Below are 17,500 nucleotides of genomic sequence, written 5' to 3'. Positions count from 1 at the left end.
AACACTGACGGCTGTAACACTGACGGCTGTAACACTGTAACACTGACTGCTGTACCACTGTAACACTGACAGCTGTAACACTGACAGCTGTAACACTGTAACACTGACGGCTGTAACACTGACTGCTGTACCACTGTAACACTGACGGCTGTAACACTGACAGCTGTAACACTGTAACACTGACTGCTGTACCACTGTAACACTGACGGTTGTAACACTGACGGCTGTAACACTGACTGCTGTACCACTGTAACACTGACGGCTTTAACACTGACAGCTGTAACACTGACTGCTGTAACACTGACTGCTGTAGCACTGACTGCTGTAACACTGTAACACTGACAGCTGTAACACTGACGACTGTAACACTGACGGCTGTAACGCTGTAACACTGACGGCTGTAACACTGACGGCTGTAACAGCTGTGAGGCTCTTACAGTATTATTGTCTCATGAAGCTGTTGCCTGTCTCCTCTCAGGTGTTTTTTTTGCTGTCAGATAAAAACGTTGTCCTGAGAGTCACTGTGATCACATTAAGCTCTCATGTATCACCGAGCAGGGACAGGTTTATAACTACTTGTTTTCATGTTGATTTATTGGCCGGGTTTTTTGGTAGTTGTTTTTAATTTCTCTTTTACGGAATTACTGTCAGTATATTTTTGTTCCCATTCCTTAATTGTTTTATGATAAAAATAGTTCTGCATTTTTTGGAGGTTATGTTTTTATATGAGGAGTTATGACAGAAAGGCTGGAGGTCAGTTAGAACATTGGTTCCCAACCAATATTTACAATGAAAACATTTCTTGGGGGACCTGGGGAGGCTCAGCTTTTCTGAATTACAAACTGGGGGGGGGGGGGGGGGAGGCATCCCGAAAAAAAGGTTGTTGTGTGTCACTTGTATGAACGTTCTGGATTGGTTTAATATGTTTCCGATTAAAACATTAATCACACCTTCAGAAACAGGAGCTCAGACCGATGGACCATTAAAGGATCAATACATGTCATAGTTTGAATGCACAAATAATCCCAGTAACATGTTGAGAGAGAGAGAGAGAGATAGAGAGAGAGAGAGAGAGGAGTGAACAGACCGGAGAACAGCCACACAAACTTCTATTGACTCTTTATGTTTCCTGTTTGTTCTCTGATGATGACACAACTGTCAATCACAGTAAAGGTAAATCATGTTGTTTACCTGCTCTTCATTCCGCCTTCTGCAGCTCCACGTCGGGGCGAAGAAGGAAGCAGAAACGAAAGAAGAAGAAGAAGAAGAAGACGAAGAAGAAGAAGAAGAAGAAGAAGAGGAAAAAGAAGCGCGGAGGATTTCAAAGTACCGAAAAGAAAAAGAAGAAAAGAAGTCAAACTGCACACGGGCACCGGAATCCGTTCACGTTACACCAGTCCTTAAACCGGGTCCGAGTGTGATCCTGGTCTTAGCTCCGGTCTGAGACTCCGCTCACTGACACTCTGCGGCGGACACGCGCTCACATGCACGTACCGGGGGTAGTGGGAGGTTGGCACGGAGGCACATTATGGTGTGCTTGTGCTTGTGCGCAGATCTGTCCCCCGAGAGACTGTGAAGGGAAGATTCAATTACCCTGATGACACACACACACACACACACACACACACACACACACACACACACTGATTTAAAGCAGAAGCAAAGACATTCTGATTAATTAAAACCGTTTTTTATGGTCGATCGATCAGATAGTTGATTGATTATTGATCAGCTGTCAGTGTGTGTTCTGTTCAGATGCAGCGTGTGTGTGTGTGTGTGTGTGTGTGTGTGTGTGTGTGTGTGTGTGTGTGTGTGTGTGTGTGTGTGATGTGTTCAGGTGCCGCAGTGTGTTAACATGATGTTAGAGTGAGTAAAAACACCCAGAGGTTTGGTAGATCTGAATCTGAATTAGAATACTACTTTAATCATTTTAGTCATAAAACAAGCAGCAGCTCTTCGGTCTGTGTGGAGCCCCCTGGTGGCTGGGGACGGAGGGTTCTGAAAATACAACAACAGCTGTGTTAGCTTCTCCCCAAAATCACCTGAACGTCTCACCTTCATCACTGATGCTGCCGGCGATGAGGAAGAAGAGTCATCCTCATCTTTAAAGACTGGGGCCCAGCAACAGCACTATAACCAAGTTTCACAGCCTTTGTAGGACAGATTGCATCCATAATATTGGTGTAAAATTGGTGTAGGATTGGTGTGAGATATTGGTGTAACATTGGTGTAAGATTGGTGAGATAAGAGTAACATTGGTATAAGATTGGTGTAACATTGGTATAATATTGGTGAGATATTGGTGTGTCATTGGTGAGATATTGGTGTCATTGGTGAGATTTTGGTGTAATATTGGTGAGATATTTGCATTGGCTGGGAAGTGCAAAGCAAAATTACAAAATCATATTTACATTTTGAAAAGCATTTTTACATTTTATAAAACAAAATTACAAGATGTGAAATACTTTTACAATTGCTGAGACACATTTACAAGTGGCAGAACACTTTACAAGTCCCAAAACAAATTTACAAACTACAGATTCTTGACAGAATGGGAATGTACCAAATGCAGGAAGTGACCCAGAAGTGATAAATTAAATTAATTAATTTGTATGTTAGTCATATATGTATATACATAAGATTATATATTAATATCTATAGGTCTCAGTTCTGGATGGAGTTATTTGCAGACCTCTGAGATGCTGAATACTTCAAGAGTTTGAGAGACCGTCCACACAAAAAGCAAAACTGACTAATCTGGCTCAAATGAGTTCCACTAAACTGGAAAAACATCTTTCTGTCACCACAAACTCCGTATCACTCCATAACACAGTCCTTCAAGTCTTTCATCAAAAACAAACAAAATGACCCCTCACTCAATCACTTCCGGGTCACTTCCTGCATTTGGTACATTCCCATTCTGTCAAGAATCTGTAGTTTGTAAATTTGTTTTGGGACTTGTAAAGTGTTCTGCCACTTGTAAATGTGTCTCAGCGATTTTAAAAGTGTTTCACGTCTTGTCATTTTTTACTTGGTAAAAGTGTTTTGGTTTTGTAATTTTTTTATAAAATGTAGAAATGTTTTTCAAAATGTAAATTTGTCTCAAATTTTTGTAAAAGTGTTTCCCACTTGCTCTGCACTTCCCAGCCACGTACATATTGGTGTAAGATTGCAGCATTCTAAATGGCCTAACAGGCGTAAATGTCCCCCCTTGTAATGTCTGCAGGATCCATAGCGTTATCAAACTGCCTTTCTCTGTGTAACTAGCTCGCTAGCTTTAGAATGCTAACTCACCCTGAGTGTGAACAGGTAGGACTGATCCCAGGGGCATCTCCAGGATTAATCTGGGCCCCATGAACTCACATTAGGCTCCTCCCCCACAGCCTGAGATATGACTATAACCACACTGACACTATAAGCCGTTAAAAGAGTTACATTAAAGTCGACAACATTTGACTCCTTCAGTGCTTTTAGATAGCACACATTTTAAAATGATACGATTTGTTATTTTTTGAAACTACACTTTATTTATAAGAGATGAGTGTGAGCGCTCACAGCTAAGTGCTTACAGAAGCATACAGTCTCATGGAGATCAAACAGATTGATGTGAGCACAGTTTATGTTTGAGAATTTAATGTTCACAATGAACCTGTACATAAAAAACTGACAATGTTATAAATAAAGTTTACATTCAGCTTCACTCAGTCTGTTAAATCAGAACTTTTCTCATGTTTAGATTCCAACATCTCCCCAGGCAGGCTTTGTGGTGGCAGCGTGTGTGTGTGTGTTGTTCATAAAGTTAATGAACACACACTCGACCCTCTGAGTGTGTTTTAACAGGATACACCCGGTGGACCAGGAAGTCACTTAGTTACTCACACACACACACAAAGACACACGTTGCTGCCCTCTCTGTACCTCTTCCTGGAAATGATCTCACACACACACACACACACACACACACACACACACACACACACACACACACACACACTCCCACTGTCCTGTTAATAAAAGCCCTTGCATGTTTCTTGTGTCTGACGGTAAATGTTGCACATAAACGCAGCACAGAGTGTCCAGCTGAGCGCCGTCTGTGTTCATAATGTCAACAAACAGAACCAGACGCTTCTATTCTAACTCAGTGGGCCAATCAGCAGCTGAGGAGGTGGGATCTGTGGGGGAACCACAGAGGTGTCAGTCAGAGCGACTGATGATGACAGTCCAAAGATGTGTTTGTGATGTTCTAAGGGGCGGTTGTGGCTCAGTGGTAGAGCAGGTCGTCTCTCAATCAGAAGGTTGGAGGTTTGATTCCCAGTTCCTGTAGTCACGTTGGAATGTCCTTGGGCAAGACACTGAAGTGTAAATGATTCCTGATGGCGTTAAGATCAGTGAATGGATGAGTTCATCCTGATGGCTACTTTAAACAGCAGCCTCTGCCATGTGTGAATGTGACATGTGGTAACAAAGACCTCTGAGAGGGCAGATGACTAGTAAAGGACTTTAAAGGACAGTCCATTAACCATTTACAGCGTACCAAGTGTTCCTCCGGTCTCTGAGGGTCAGGGTTAGGTGAGTCACCTGACACACCTGAAGAAGAACAACAGTTTGACACGTTGTCGTTATATTAAGAAATAAAAACCTAGAGAATAAACCTGAGGCTTTTGAACGATCAACAAACCCTAATGCTCATCTAAATGAGGAACAAGTTCAGGACAAGTGTTCTGGGTACATGATTAGAGGGGGCTATGGAGTATTCCCACACCCGCCCGACACATTTCACCCTGAGAGCCTCTGAAGGAGAGAGTGCAGCCCCTCTGTGAGCTGAGTGGACATGAGCCCAACTATATCTATCTGATAGCTCTCCAACTCCAGCTCCGGTTCTTTCCCCACCACAGAGGTGACGCTCCCATTAGTCTACGCTGCCGAGAATCAGAATTGTGTTTCCTTGCCAAGTAAGTAGAATAAAGAAGTAAAAGGCTATAAAACAGCAGTTCTCCTTCTGTCAAGGGACTTATATAGAGAAAGATTAAAATATCAAAATAAGGTATAAACCAGGCAAGTGACATGGGTTTGAATCCGACCTGTCTGCATGTCTCTCGCCCTGATTTCTGACTCTATATCCAATGTTCTATCTTTACAGTAAAGGCACAAAAAAGTCCAAAAAAATCTTAATAAAAAAAAATCAAAAATAAGGTACAAATCATAAATATAAAAAGAAACAAAATTCACAAACTACATTGTAGGAGGTGTGTACTGGCTGTATAGTGTGCAGATATGTCAATTTTTCAGGATGACTGAAGGATTCTTAAAGTGTGCGTTAATTTAACACAGGACTTCTAGTGATGCTCTCTGACTGGGGGGCTGGAGGAAGTCTGTGCCGAGGGGGGTGGGGGGTAGAGCCAGGGCATCGTTAATGCTAAGGAGGAATATAGGTGGCCTCAGAGTCCAGGTGGTGTACAGGTCAACTCATCTCCACCGTCTATAGAGCATTAGGCTCTAAGTTGTTCTCATGTGGTCCTCCTCTCGCATGTTGGTGGACTCATCCCCACCAGAGATGAGTCCAATGAGGAAGGTGTCATCCTTGAACTTGAGGAGCTTGATGGACTGGTGATTGGAAGTGCAGCTGTTGGTGTGCAGGGAGAAGATGGCACAAAAGACTTGAGGATGCCAGAAACTTAACATGTGGTCCACTCACTTCCTACAGGTAGATCTGGGTGAAAAGTCATCAGGTGGAGGAACAGATCCTCCCTCCTGGTAAAGGCCTTCCTGCATAGTCCACAGGTATGCAGTCTGCCCCCTCTGTGGACCTTCAGGTGTCTCTCCAGACTTTCTTTCCTAGCAAAGTCTTTGCTGCAGACCTCACATTGGTATGGTTTCTCTCCAGTGTGGACCCGCTTGTGGATCTCCATTCTTCTGATGGAGCTACATTTAATCCCACACACGTCGCAGGTGCACCCCAGCTCTTTGTGAGAGCGCAGGTGATCTCTCAGGGTTTTGGTGGACTCGAGACAGTCCCCACAGACCCCACAACGGCTCTCGGGTTCCTTACAGTGGTTTTCAGTGTGTCGAACCAAAATCCCCAGCGTGTTGAAGGACATTCTGCAGAGTCTGCAGGTGAAGGACTTGTCAGGTTTTTGGAAGGGGACCTGCTGTCTGCGGAGGCTGCAGGACATCAGGTCCTGGTCCTGTGACAGGTTTCGTCTGACGTGTTTTTTCAGAGTTTGCTTTGAGCTAAACTGTCGGTCACAGCCCCTGCAGACCAGCAGCTCCTGTTCCACAGGAGGCCCAGTCCACGCTCCCAGAGTCCTGTGTACACCTGGTTCCAGCGGCGCCTCATCACTGTCCTCTGTAGTGGATTCTGAATGGCTAACAGAGTCCTGGTTGAGGTCTTCGGGTAGGTCTGTCTCTCCGGGTTCTGGTTTCATGTGTGGGGGGGACCTAAGGGACTGGATGTGACTGGATAAAGGACTTGCCTTGTCCTTGTAGCTCTCCATCTGCCAATCAGGACTCTGTGTGAACCTGGTCATCAACTCCCCTGGTCCTGAAGCCCCGCCCCCTTCATCTGTGATGTTCAGATAAGAGCCCTGCGCCCTCTCTTGCTTCTCTTCTTCACCTGGAGGAAAGAAAAACAGCAATCTTAGTCCAACCGATGCGCTGCGTTGACCTTAAGGCGCCAACTTAGGACATGGTGTGAGACCCAGAACCCCCTAGTGTACTCACCGGTGTCTGCTCTGAGTGAGGCCTCCAGACCCTCATCAAGTTCCTGCTTGACAACCAACATTTCCTGTGTGTTAAAAACGGGATTAAGTCCGACGTCACCACCGACAACCACAGACTGTGTCTGATTGGACAAAGGGTTCTGGACTGTGTCAAGTCTCAACCTCAGCCAATCAAGACTCTGCATGGGTGTGATGACAGTCCCGTCTGGTCCTGAAGCTCTGCCCCCTTCCTGTTTAATGAGTGGACTGAAGCTCTGCCCCCTCGCCTGCTCTTCTTCTTCTGTTATGAAAACACCTGAGAGACAGACACAGGAAGATGGTGACATCCCAGAGAGCAGAACAAGTCTCAGAGCTGAAACTCTTTATTTTGTTATAACTTTACCTTTTATTTTATTATGTTTATTCTATCTGATTTTATTTTATTGATTTTTTTCAGGTCGTCCAATAAGACCGGTCGAGTTATATACCTCTCCTGCACATATCTCAACTTCTCTTATTGTTGCTGTTTACATTAAATGTGCACTGAGTGTATAACCAAAATAATATTTAGTATGAAGTTATAAACGTTTCAAAAAAGGCTTAATGAGAGTCAGTTCAGTTCTCGTTCTGAAAATGAAAAATAATTTCCAAAGTTCCTGAGACATCATGAAACTTCACCATCAGATCATCAAGAATTCATTCATCATTTCATAATAAAGCAGAAAGGCTGAAACTAACCCTAACCCAAACTGACGCTGATGCCGTTATCTTCACAGAAACGTATCTCCTCGATGCCTCTCTGGTGGGAGGGACGAGGACAAAAGTGAAGGAAGCAAGGATGCACTTTAAAAGAACAGAAATGCTCTATGGATGAGCTCTTATCCAATCAGATCACTCGCTCAGAATGAACTGGTGTATAACAGCAATCTGCTAATGCAAGATGGAAATATTGAAAACACCTTTAGTTCCCTTACTTCAATGTGGCCTCGGCTGTTAGTTTGTGTTGTTGTAAACAGTCATTTGAGGTCAAACACTAAACAACACACAGAGGCAGAGGCAGCAAGGCAGCGAGGGAGCAGTGAAGATCAAATGGAGTCTTTGAAAAACATTTAATGAACAGGCAGGAAGTCAATGCAGACAATTTACTCCAATTATCTACTTTGTATTAGCGAAAATTATTTTATCTGTTTTCTTACTGTTGCTATGGTAACCTGTCCATTATCTCCCAGTTTGTTTGTTTGTTTGTTTACTGTTTGTCCTGAAGGTCACTAGTTCACCCTTCTAACATGACTACCGACTGTTACTATGGTAACAGCTTGACTGTTCCCAGTTCCTAAAACAACAGCGCCATCTGGCGGGGAAAGCCGCTACGTCACAATCTAAATATTTATATTTATTTCTCAAACCAACAAACAGCAGTCTCACTGACCGGCGGCTTCATCCTCCGGTTCGTCCTCGGGTCGTCCCGCAGCCTCCATCCGTCCCCTCTTCTGTCGGTCGATCTCTTCTCTTAATCGGAACACCTCGCGCTCATACTCGGAGATCACTGAGGCAAAATGGCGGAGGATGTCATCGGTGGCGGCGGAGAGCCGCTGGTCCACGAACATCCTTAGAGTGTGGAGCTTCAACATGTCCGTACTGAACACCGTCCCAGAGGAGGACAGGAGGAGCCGGTGTACCGGGAGGGTCGTCTCGATCCTAGTCACGTGGTGTCGAGTACTTTATAAACTAGTAAATGTAAGTTGACGTCACTCACTGCTTCTCTGCTGCAGTTTCCTGATGTTTACTGTCATTATTGAGCAGACAGGTCTGGTTTCCGGGTCACATGACCGTGGAAACCAATCAGACATGAGTAACGGAAATGCATTGGCACTGTGAGCGCACACACAGCAAGTGAAGTACTCTCAGTTTAACGCAGTACAAACATTCAAAATAAAAGCATAATAATTTTATTTTTATATGCAAAATAATGGAATTTCAAACATGCTGTCAATTTTTTTTTAGATTGATCGCGATTAAACATTTCATTTTTTGACAGCCCTATGAAGCATGTAAAAAGGTTTAGGAGCAACATGTGCAGCCAAACAGACTTTTTTTTAAGGAAGGCCATTTTTATCAACTCAGCGTCAAACATTGTGCTCGTGTTACAGCAGCACGGCATTACAGTAAGAGTCCAGGTGGTTAACTGACCTCCCTGCAGTCCGGACTCGTCACCCATTACAAATATTTGCAGCATTAGAGACCTGAAGTCAGACAACTGAAATCATACATATTTAGTAAAAAGGGTCAACCTTCAAAATAAAAGTAACTGGTCTCCTCAGGTCACAAACACTTACAGTGTCGTGAAAAGAAAGTGTGATGTTACAGAGCCGTAAACATGACATATCATTTGTCGCAATAAATATCTCAGTTTCAACATTTGACTTGTTGTCTTTGTGCTATTTCCAGCTAAATATGAAGCTGAAGATGTTTTGAAAGTCATTACTCCCTTTTTTGGACTCTACAGCTGGATAAAGTCTGGCTGCAGACCGTCGTGCCTCCTGATAGGGTCCTTGTCAGTATGGACGTCCAGGTGAACCTTCATGTGGATGTCTCTGGAGCGTTTCTCCTGGTAGCGCTTCCCACAGATGGAGCAGCCGTAGGGTTTCTCCCCGCTGTGAGTCAGCAGGTGTTTCTTCAGGTCGTTCTTGGTGACAAAGGCCTTGGAGCACAGGCTGCAGCTGAAGGCACACTCCTTCCTGTGGAAGCGCAGGTGTATCTGCAGGTACCCTTTGGTGCTGAAGCTCTTCCCGCAGAGGCTGCAGCTGTACGGTTTCTCGCCACTGTGGGTCATCATGTGGGCATTCAGCCCCCCCACCTGCCTGAAGGTGTTCCCGCAGACCAGACACTGGAACGGTTTATCTCCTGTGTGGATCCTCTTGTGGACCTCCAGGACATGGACAGACGCCAGGCTCTTCCCGCAGGTCTGGCAGGAGACTCGGTGGGTAGGTTTGTCGCCGGTGTGTTTCCTGATGTGTGTGCTCAGAGCTCCGTTGTCCATGAACGTCTTCCCGCAGAACTCGCAGATGTAAGGTCGCTCCCCGCTGTGGATCCTTCTGTGGCGCCGCAGGGCTCCGGGCCGTGGGAAGGACTTACCGCAGACGCCGCAGACGTATGGTTTGACCCCCGTGTGGCTCCGCATGTGAGTGTCAATGTTTTGAAAGGATTTACCACAGACATGACAGATCTTAGCGGCGTCTCTGTGGACTTGAAGGTGGTCTATGAGGGTCTCTGATGGGGGTAAAGTCTGTCCACAGATTCCACACGCAGACTCTGATGAGTGAGTCTTCACATGTTTCCTCAGACCGCCGTCACTCTGAAACGTCTCGCTGCACACTCTGCAGCAGTGACTCGTCTGAGGCGTCTCTGTGTCTTCTCCTTCAATCAGACTGTCCTCAGTCTGAGACTTAAGACTCTGAGGGTCCGACTCTGCGTACTCCTCATTGTGTATCTCCTTGGAGTGAGTCTCTGTGAAGCTCCGCCCACAGAGCTGCTCCCCGCCGTGGATCTTCCTGTGCCTCCTCAGCGCCCCCACTCGGGGGAAGCGTTTGTCACATACGGAGCAGCGGTACGGTTTGAACCCTGTGTGGGTCCTCATGTGGGTCTGCAGGTTCTGGAAAGTCCTCCTGCAGACAGAGCAGGTCCCCCCAGTCTCTCTGTGGGACTGCAGGTGAGTCTGCAGAGCCTCAGGTGAGTTCAGCTGCTGTCCACAGACGCCGCAGACGCTCTGAGCATCTCTGCAGTGCGTCTCGCCGTGTTTCCTTAGGAAACCTTGGCTGTGGAACCAGTCCCCACAGACCCTGCAGGACCAAGACCCCTGAGGCCGCTTCAGCCCAGAGTCCTGCCTACTGTCTGTCATTGATTGACCGTCCTCCTCGTCCGGTCTCTGCTCTCTGTCCTCGTCCTGGTGGGTCTTCAGGTGGTCCTGCAGCAGCTGGTCTGTGCTGATGGTAAGTCCACAGACCGGGCAGACCTTGTTCGACTTCCTGCTGTGGATCTTCCTATGTCTCCTGAGGGCTCCTGCACGGGGGAAGCTCTTCCTGCAGACAGAGCAGCTGTAAGGTTTCTCTCCAGTGTGACTCCGCATGTGAGTCTCCATGTTTTGAAACGTTTTACTGCAGATCCCACAGGCCCTGCTCCCTCTAGTGGCGTCCCTGTGAGACCTGAGACGGTCCACCAGACAGTCTGAGGACTGGATCTGTCCTCCACAAACACGCTGGTCTGAGTGTGTCTCCACGTGTTTCGTCAGATATCCCCTGTGACGGAAACTTTTTCCACAGACGACACAGCGATGAGCCGCCGTCTGGTCAGATGATGCCCCCTGCTGTCTGCGAGCATTAGAGCGCCGCCCTGCGTCTGTCTTTGAGTCCGCTGATTCTGTGTTGCTGTACGAGTTGTCGCTTCCCCTCCAGTCGTCATCGCTCTCCGCTGCTGAGGTGTCTGAGGGGGCGGAGCTAAGCGGGGCTGTGAAGAGGTCAGCGGGTTTACCCTCAGAATACAGCAGGGGCTTTTTGTCAGCGCTGGATGTCCTCAGAGTGAACGTGCCGATGGAATCTAGACGGAAAAATGATTATGAAACAGGAAAGAGAAAAGTCAACAGTGATGCGTGTCCTGACTTTCACTGATTAATCCGGATGAACACTCTAATTAACACTCTTTATTTATGATGACAACATGCCGCTGTGACATCACAGGGATTCAGTTTGGTATCAGTTATGTTTCAGGCCTCCTGCAGTCTTTGAATAATCTAATTTAAGACTTTGTTAGAGACTCATAACTTTTGCATCATGTAATGTCTGTGTGTTTTCTATTTCACTCACTCAGCAGCTTTGATTGCCGTTGCTAACAGTTTCATTATATATCTTGCAGGTTGCCTGGTAACAGCTGTTTGCTTTCATTCCGCACCTTCGCCTCCTTATCTCTTCTGTTCACAGTTTGTGGACGTGTACATAACACGCTGCTGTAAATGCCCTGGTTTCCCTCGCTCCTCTCCAGCTCTTCCTCCTGTCCAAACATTTCAGAGTTGAATGTAGACAGTGTGTCGGAGGAGTACAGGAGATATGGACTCATCCACAGATCAATGCACCTGATGTCTGTAGGCTGATAATCAATAACAGCTGCTGTGATTGGCTTTCACTTACTCAGTTAATCGTTGTGTGCATGTGGTGTCGGACACATCGGAAAAACGAATTTCCGAGTTGTAAAATGCTCATGAACAACAACTCGGAAACTCGGAAAAGAATTAGGTGCCTGACTTCCCAGCTTGACGTCAGAATCGTCATCACATGAGGGGCAAAATATGTTTGGTTTTGTCATTCACGTATTGCATCAACTTTTTGCTCAAGTATCTCTTTTAACAGTTACATTTCGATGATCGTCCTCGTAGCATCAACGCTGTTTGTTGCTGCTGTTTCAACGTTCAGACTTTCTGAACTGAAATCACGTGAACACACTGAAGTCGGAAGAACGATTTCTCAGAAACTTGGACCACCCGAGCAGCACATCTCACCTGTCCGAGTCAGTCGGACCTCCGGGCTCAGCACAGCCTCCAGCATCCGGCTCTGCCGCTCCAGGCGCCGCCGGTTCTCCTCCACCTCCCGCTGCAGCAGTCCTACGATCAGCTCTGCCGCCGCCGCGAGCCGTTCAGTAAGCAGCAGCCGCAGGACGTGCAGCTGGCGGCGGCACCCGGAGCCCCGCGAGCCGCCGCTCCGCTTCTTCAGCATCGTCAAGATCTCCGACCCGGCCCGGGACAGCTGCTCCGACACCGCCTGCGTCAGGGCCCGTAGCCCGCAGCGCGTAGGGGCTACAGAAAGAGACATCCCGGGACAAGAGCCCGTACATCGGCCAACACCAGTGAAAACAGACCGGCCCGTTCCGGGTCAACGAGACCACGCTGAGAGGGGGGTCAGAGCCAGAGCCGCCCCCTTCAGGACGGGAGGACCCTTCTGCTACAGACACCACAGATACTAGTGTCTCGACATCTGCTGTCTGTCAGAGACATAGACTGTAAATAACAATAATAATAATCATGACATAGTATACAGTCTAAGGTCAGAGACATAAACATTTTTAAGTACTAGACAGACGTCTCTACATCCTGTTGAAATGTTCTGCACAGTATCTTTTGAACCAGAAGGCAGTGGGGATCTAGAATCTGTTGGGGCCCTAGGCAAAAAATCAATAGGGGAGGCCTTAAACCAGCGTTAAGCAGGGCAACAAGAGTGAGTTCTGGCAGATGGGAACCCCTTACGGAGGTTTCCTACAGTCATTGCAAAATTAGCAAATTTCCGTCCGCTGCCTTTAGGGGTCTAATGCAGTAAAACACACATTTGAAAGAAGAGTTTAGAAACCAGACTCTCTACATCTGTCTCTATATGTCAGGCCTGTGACTGACTGGCTTCCAGTCCAGGTGTAACCTGCCTGTCGGCTCCAGCCCGTGACCCCGAACAGCAGGGATAATAATTGGCTGGATGCCTGCACACTCTCTTAATTGTGCAAATGTGGTGGCAACATTTTGTATTTGTGCAATTTGGACAGTGCTCACTTTTGGATGAAATCTGACTAATGCTGTGAAGTTTTTAATTCTTCATTACTTTTTAATACGAGTGATCATTGAAATAACAGACGTGTCCTTTTATAACACGTGTAACAACAAGCTCACAGCTGAGATGACGTCAAGGTTCCAAATTTGATTCACTAAAACAACACAACGGATCTTAAATGTAAAAGTTATGGTAACAACATTCGACTCATTTTGATTTAAACTTTATTGGACAGCACCGACGAACAGATGAAATGATGAAGCTGAAGAGGGTCAGAACTCCGGCAGATGGTTCTGTTATTAACTGTATTGTCAGTTAAACCAACAGGTTAGTCCTTCCTCTCTAACCGGAAACATGCAAACACAGAGTCAACGTTAAGCCCCGCCCCTACAGCTGAATGAAGCCCGAGTAGAAAGTGTCTGTCCTCTGCTGCTCTGAGCTCTGATCTGGCCCGGACCCAGTCATGACGTGGACCTTTAGGTGTCCGTTGAGCGAGCGTTTGGCCTGGAAAGTCTTTCCACAGACTGTGCAGCTGTATGGTTTCTCTCCGGTGTGGATCAGGATGTGTCTCTTCAGGTCCACGTCCTGCATGAAGCCCTTTCCGCACACCTGGCACAGGAAGCGTCTCTCTTTGTTGTGGAAGCGGACGTGTGTGTCCAGAGTATTTTTCTGAGTGAAGCCCTTCCCACAGAGGCTGCAGGAGAACGCCCGCTCCCCCGTGTGGATCTTCAGGTGCATCTTTAGGTTGCCGCTTTGGTTGAAGGCTTTCCCACAGAAGCTGCAGATGAAGGGTTTCTCTCCTGAGTGGACCCTTAAGTGTAACTCCAGAGCAGAGTGAGCAGGGAAGTTCTTCCCACAGATGTGACACGTGTTGCTGAAATCGCGGTGCGAATTCAGGTGAGCAGAAAGACTGGCGGGGGACTCGTACTGGTGTCCACAGAGTCCACAACGACAGTCTGGGTCCTGCAGGTGAGTCTCCACATGTGTCACCAAGTAAGACCTCCTTTGAAAGACGTCCCCGCAAACTTTGCAGATGTGTCTCGGCTCTGAGCTGCGCAGCCTCTTAGGTTTATCTTCGCGTTCCTTCTCATGTTTGGCCACGTGTCGCTGCAGGCCGTGCGCCTTCATGAACTCCTTCCCGCAGACACCACAGGTGTGCAGTCCCTGCTCCTCCCGGTGCTCCTGCAGGTGTCGCTCCAGAGACGACATGTGGCAGAAGGCGCGGCTGCACTCAGTACACTTGAACTGTTTCTCTTCGGTGTGTACGCGCATGTGTGACGACAGGTTTCCCCTTTGACTGAACTTTTTGCCGCAGACGTCGCATGTGTACGGTTTCTCTCCGGTGTGCAGTCGCACATGCAGCTCCTGTGCCAGAATGGAATTGAAGGTTTTCCCGCAGAAGGAGCAGGTTTTACTTTTCACCTGGTGCATCTGTAGGTGACTGGCAAGGTTGGAGGCGGAGTCTAAACACTCGCCACAGAAGCCGCAGCGGCAGTCTTTGTCCTGGGCGCAGACCTGCAGAACGTGTTTGAGGAGGTAGCCTTTACCCTGCAGAGTGCGGCCACACACCTGACAGTTAAAACGTTGAGTGGGTGCTGACCGCTTCCGTTTGTTTGTGACTGCGAGCGGCGGTTTGTTTCTGCCGGCCAGCGGCGGCCGGCCTCTCTTCCTCTTTTTCCTAGGTGACCTCAGAGTTCGGCTCTGTCTGGTCCAGTCGCTGTCTGGATCCCCCTCACTGTGTGCCGCTGAGCTGCTGGGGGAGGAGGGCTGGTGGAAGGAGGGTGAAGAGGGCGAGGAGGGCTGGTGGAGGGAGGGTGAGGAGGGCGAGGAGGGCTGGTGGAGGGAGGGTGAGGAGGAGCCACGAGGCCTTGAGCAGGAGGCGGGGCTGTCAACTTCTTCAGGTTCTGATTGGTTCAGGTCTGCAGCATCCGCCAGGGGCTCCAGGTCTCTGTGGTTAATGATCTCTGAGTGCAGAGAGTCTGATGAGAAAAACAACATCACCTTAAGAACACTGACACACCTGAAGACCCTCTCTCTCATGACGTTTGAGTCAAACATGTTGCCAAAGCAAAAACACAATTAATCTCTCTCTCTATCTTTGAAGCTTCGGTGCTTTCTGTTTCTGTCAGTCATTAAAATGACTGAGAAAATGACTGAGACTGCATCGATTCATTTTAGAGCAGAGCAGAGAGTGTGAGTGTGTGTGTGTTTGTGTGTTGCCGCGGGTCCTCCGAGTCCTGAGTGCAGAGACTGACCTGCTCTGTGCAGCCTGACTTCGGGCTTCAGCACGGCATCGAGCAGCCTCCTCTGCCGGCAGATCTCCCGCTCTGACCGCTCCACGCGCTCTTCGTACTCCGCCACGGTTTCCTTAAACAGATCGACGATCTCCTCCGCGGCCACCGTTAGCCGCTCGGTGAGCAGCGTTCTCAGCGCCGGTATCTCAGCCGCTCCTTCTTCTTCTTCTTCCAGCTGCAGCATGAAGGCTTCAGCGGCGGCGCTCATCCGCTCCCGGATCGACACCCGCAGCAGCTGCAGCCTACACATCCTGCTCCTTTTTCTGCCAACAAAGACAGCCAGCGGCGGGGACGGACACCGGACTGGACGAGACGTAAACACACCGAGTTCCGCGTCGACGACGGTTCGCTTTCAGCGGAGCGAAGCGCAGGGACGAAGAGCGAACCCTGCTGTGCGGGAGGCGGAACGACAACAACTGTGTCTGGTGTACAGACATACTCAGATTTATTCATCTCATATTTTTAAAACTATATATATAATTTTTAAATATAAAAGTATATAAATATAATATGATTCCGAAATGAAATGAGAGTAAGTCTTTGAACTTCTGTACAGATAAGAAGGCTTGGTGTTACTGTGAAATATAGATTTATGATGTATTCATGTAAACATCAGTGTTATGTGTTCAGATATCCATCAGTATATAAAGAAGTGTAATTTATAAAAAAAAAAAAGTATTAAGCACAATAATACACCCATACAAAACTTATTTTAATGTTGCTACTTTAATATATTTCACTGTATGTCGTCATATCCGTTTAAAGAAAGTGAATTATAGTAGTAAAGAATGCTATATGTCTGAGGATTCAACAAACACCACTTGTTATGTTCGTTTATGTTTCTTCAATAAAGTTTACAGAAAAAAAATCATGTCGCTGTTGCTAGGATACGGAACACTTTCCCAGTCTATGCACTTTCCGCGGCATGGCGTTGCTAGGATACATCAAACCGAGCTCCTTGAGTGAGTTTGAAACCGTGTTTAGTCCGTTACAGTCCTTGTTTTAGTCCCTGTGTTATCCCGGGTTAAGTCTGTGTTTAGTCCGTGTTTAGTACTCGTTTTAGTCCGTGTGTAAATCCGTGTATCAGCCCGTATTAGCCTTTTTTTAAATCCCTGTTCTAGCCCGGGTTTAGTCCTTGTTTAGCTCGTTTTAGAGCCGCTCGGAGTGCGTTTCTCTCGGGATGGAGATCGTTCATGTTTACTCGAAGCGCCGCGCGGAGTTCGGCCGGCAGTGCCTCTTCTCTGACCGGCCCGCCGAGCTACTGGTGGACGTTCCTCCGGACCCGAGCCTCGCTCAGCACTTCATCCAGAAAAACCCCCGGGACCAGGCCCTGCCGGCCTGCCTGGACATGTCCGAGCACCAGGTGAGTATGACGAGCACACGAGGGAGAGGGAGCAACAGGTTACTGGTGCAGTTCGCCAAACGGCCATGCGGTATCGCTACAAACGCAGTATTTTTTAAAGTTATATATATGTATGTACCCGGTGGGGTACTCAGACTTTGCAAGGTCCCCTTGTAGCAGTAGCGTGCTATATGCCCTTCCTGATCACACCTAAAGCAAATGGGCTTACTGCCTAGATTTCTCCTAGATCTAGAAGGAGGGTCACTACTTGACAGCAATTGTGAGGATCCAAGTGCTTTCATCAGTGACTCTAACTGACACAGTTGGGCTTTGATTAGGCACTTAGCTCTGCATACTCTGACTGATTTGTGGTTGCTGTCTCTAACACCATCGCTAAATTGGTCACGAAGGTCTTTCTGTGACTTAGCACTCGCCTGCTCGCCAGTTTTAGTGATTTGGTCCATTAAATCCATCAAAGCATGCGAGTAGTCAAGCAAAGACTCCCCTTCTAGCTGTTTACGATTGAAAAACCTATGTCGTAGGGACACATGGGAATGTAAACAACCATAAACTTCCCTTAACACA

General features: G+C 47.4%; 4 protein-coding genes across 4 annotated transcripts in view; 1 reads left to right on the top strand and 3 right to left on the bottom strand.

The window, feature by feature from the left end:
- npr1a (natriuretic peptide receptor 1a) overlaps positions 1-1,496 on the bottom strand; it is a 22,479-nt gene extending 20,983 nt beyond the window's left edge. The window contains exon 1 of the mRNA XM_061060160.1: positions 1,192-1,496. The gene's annotated coding sequence lies outside the window, so the exon portion shown is untranslated. The remainder of the gene's footprint in view (positions 1-1,191) is intronic.
- A 2,115-nt stretch (positions 1,497-3,611) lies between these two features.
- On the bottom strand, positions 3,612-13,036 carry LOC132990569 (zinc finger protein 431-like). Its single transcript, XM_061058841.1, has 4 exons — positions 12,247-13,036; positions 7,437-11,291; positions 6,721-7,014; positions 3,612-6,613 (listed from the first exon to the last, which is right to left on the bottom strand). Exons 1-2 carry the CDS (start codon positions 12,554-12,556, stop codon positions 9,199-9,201), a joined length of 2,403 nt encoding a protein of 800 aa, XP_060914824.1. The 5' UTR covers positions 12,557-13,036; the 3' UTR covers positions 3,612-6,613; positions 6,721-7,014; positions 7,437-9,198.
- Positions 13,037-13,486: 450 nt separating this feature from the next.
- LOC132990570 (endothelial zinc finger protein induced by tumor necrosis factor alpha-like) lies at positions 13,487-15,991 on the bottom strand. The gene is made up of 2 exons (XM_061058842.1): positions 15,535-15,991; positions 13,487-15,258 (listed from the first exon to the last, which is right to left on the bottom strand). The coding sequence occupies exons 1-2, from the start codon at positions 15,821-15,823 to the stop codon at positions 13,667-13,669; spliced, it is 1,881 nt and encodes a 626-aa protein (XP_060914825.1). The 5' UTR covers positions 15,824-15,991; the 3' UTR covers positions 13,487-13,666.
- Positions 15,992-16,060: 69 nt separating this feature from the next.
- Positions 16,061-17,500, top strand: part of dnai2b (dynein, axonemal, intermediate chain 2b) — a 6,425-nt gene continuing 4,985 nt past the window's right edge. Inside the window, exon 1 of the mRNA XM_061058844.1 lies at positions 16,061-17,025. Within this exon, the coding sequence (XP_060914827.1) occupies positions 16,754-17,025 (272 nt within the window). The 5' untranslated portion in view covers positions 16,061-16,753. The remainder of the gene's footprint in view (positions 17,026-17,500) is intronic.

This window comes from Labrus mixtus, chromosome 16, assembly GCF_963584025.1.
Source record: "Labrus mixtus chromosome 16, fLabMix1.1, whole genome shotgun sequence".
NCBI classification, from domain to species: domain Eukaryota; kingdom Metazoa; phylum Chordata; class Actinopteri; order Labriformes; family Labridae; genus Labrus; species Labrus mixtus.
The sequence above is the reverse complement of the archived record's forward strand: the minus strand, read 5'-3'. Positions and strand labels throughout refer to the sequence as shown.

Bases quoted from the DNA above. Each gene is read 5' to 3' on its own strand.
- LOC132990569 (XM_061058841.1), bottom strand. From the start codon at position 12,556: ATGTCTCTTTCTGTAGCCCCTACGCGCTGCGGGCTACGGGCCCTGACG. The intron at 11,292-12,246 runs GTGAGATGTGCT...TTTTCCGTCTAG, and splicing joins GGTCCGACTGACTCGGACAG to ATTCCATCGGCACGTTCACT.
- LOC132990570 (XM_061058842.1), bottom strand. From the start codon at position 15,823: ATGTGTAGGCTGCAGCTGCTGCGGGTGTCGATCCGGGAGCGGATGAGC. The intron at 15,259-15,534 runs GTCAGTCTCTGC...TTTTCTCATCAG, and splicing joins AGTCAGGCTGCACAGAGCAG to ACTCTCTGCACTCAGAGATC.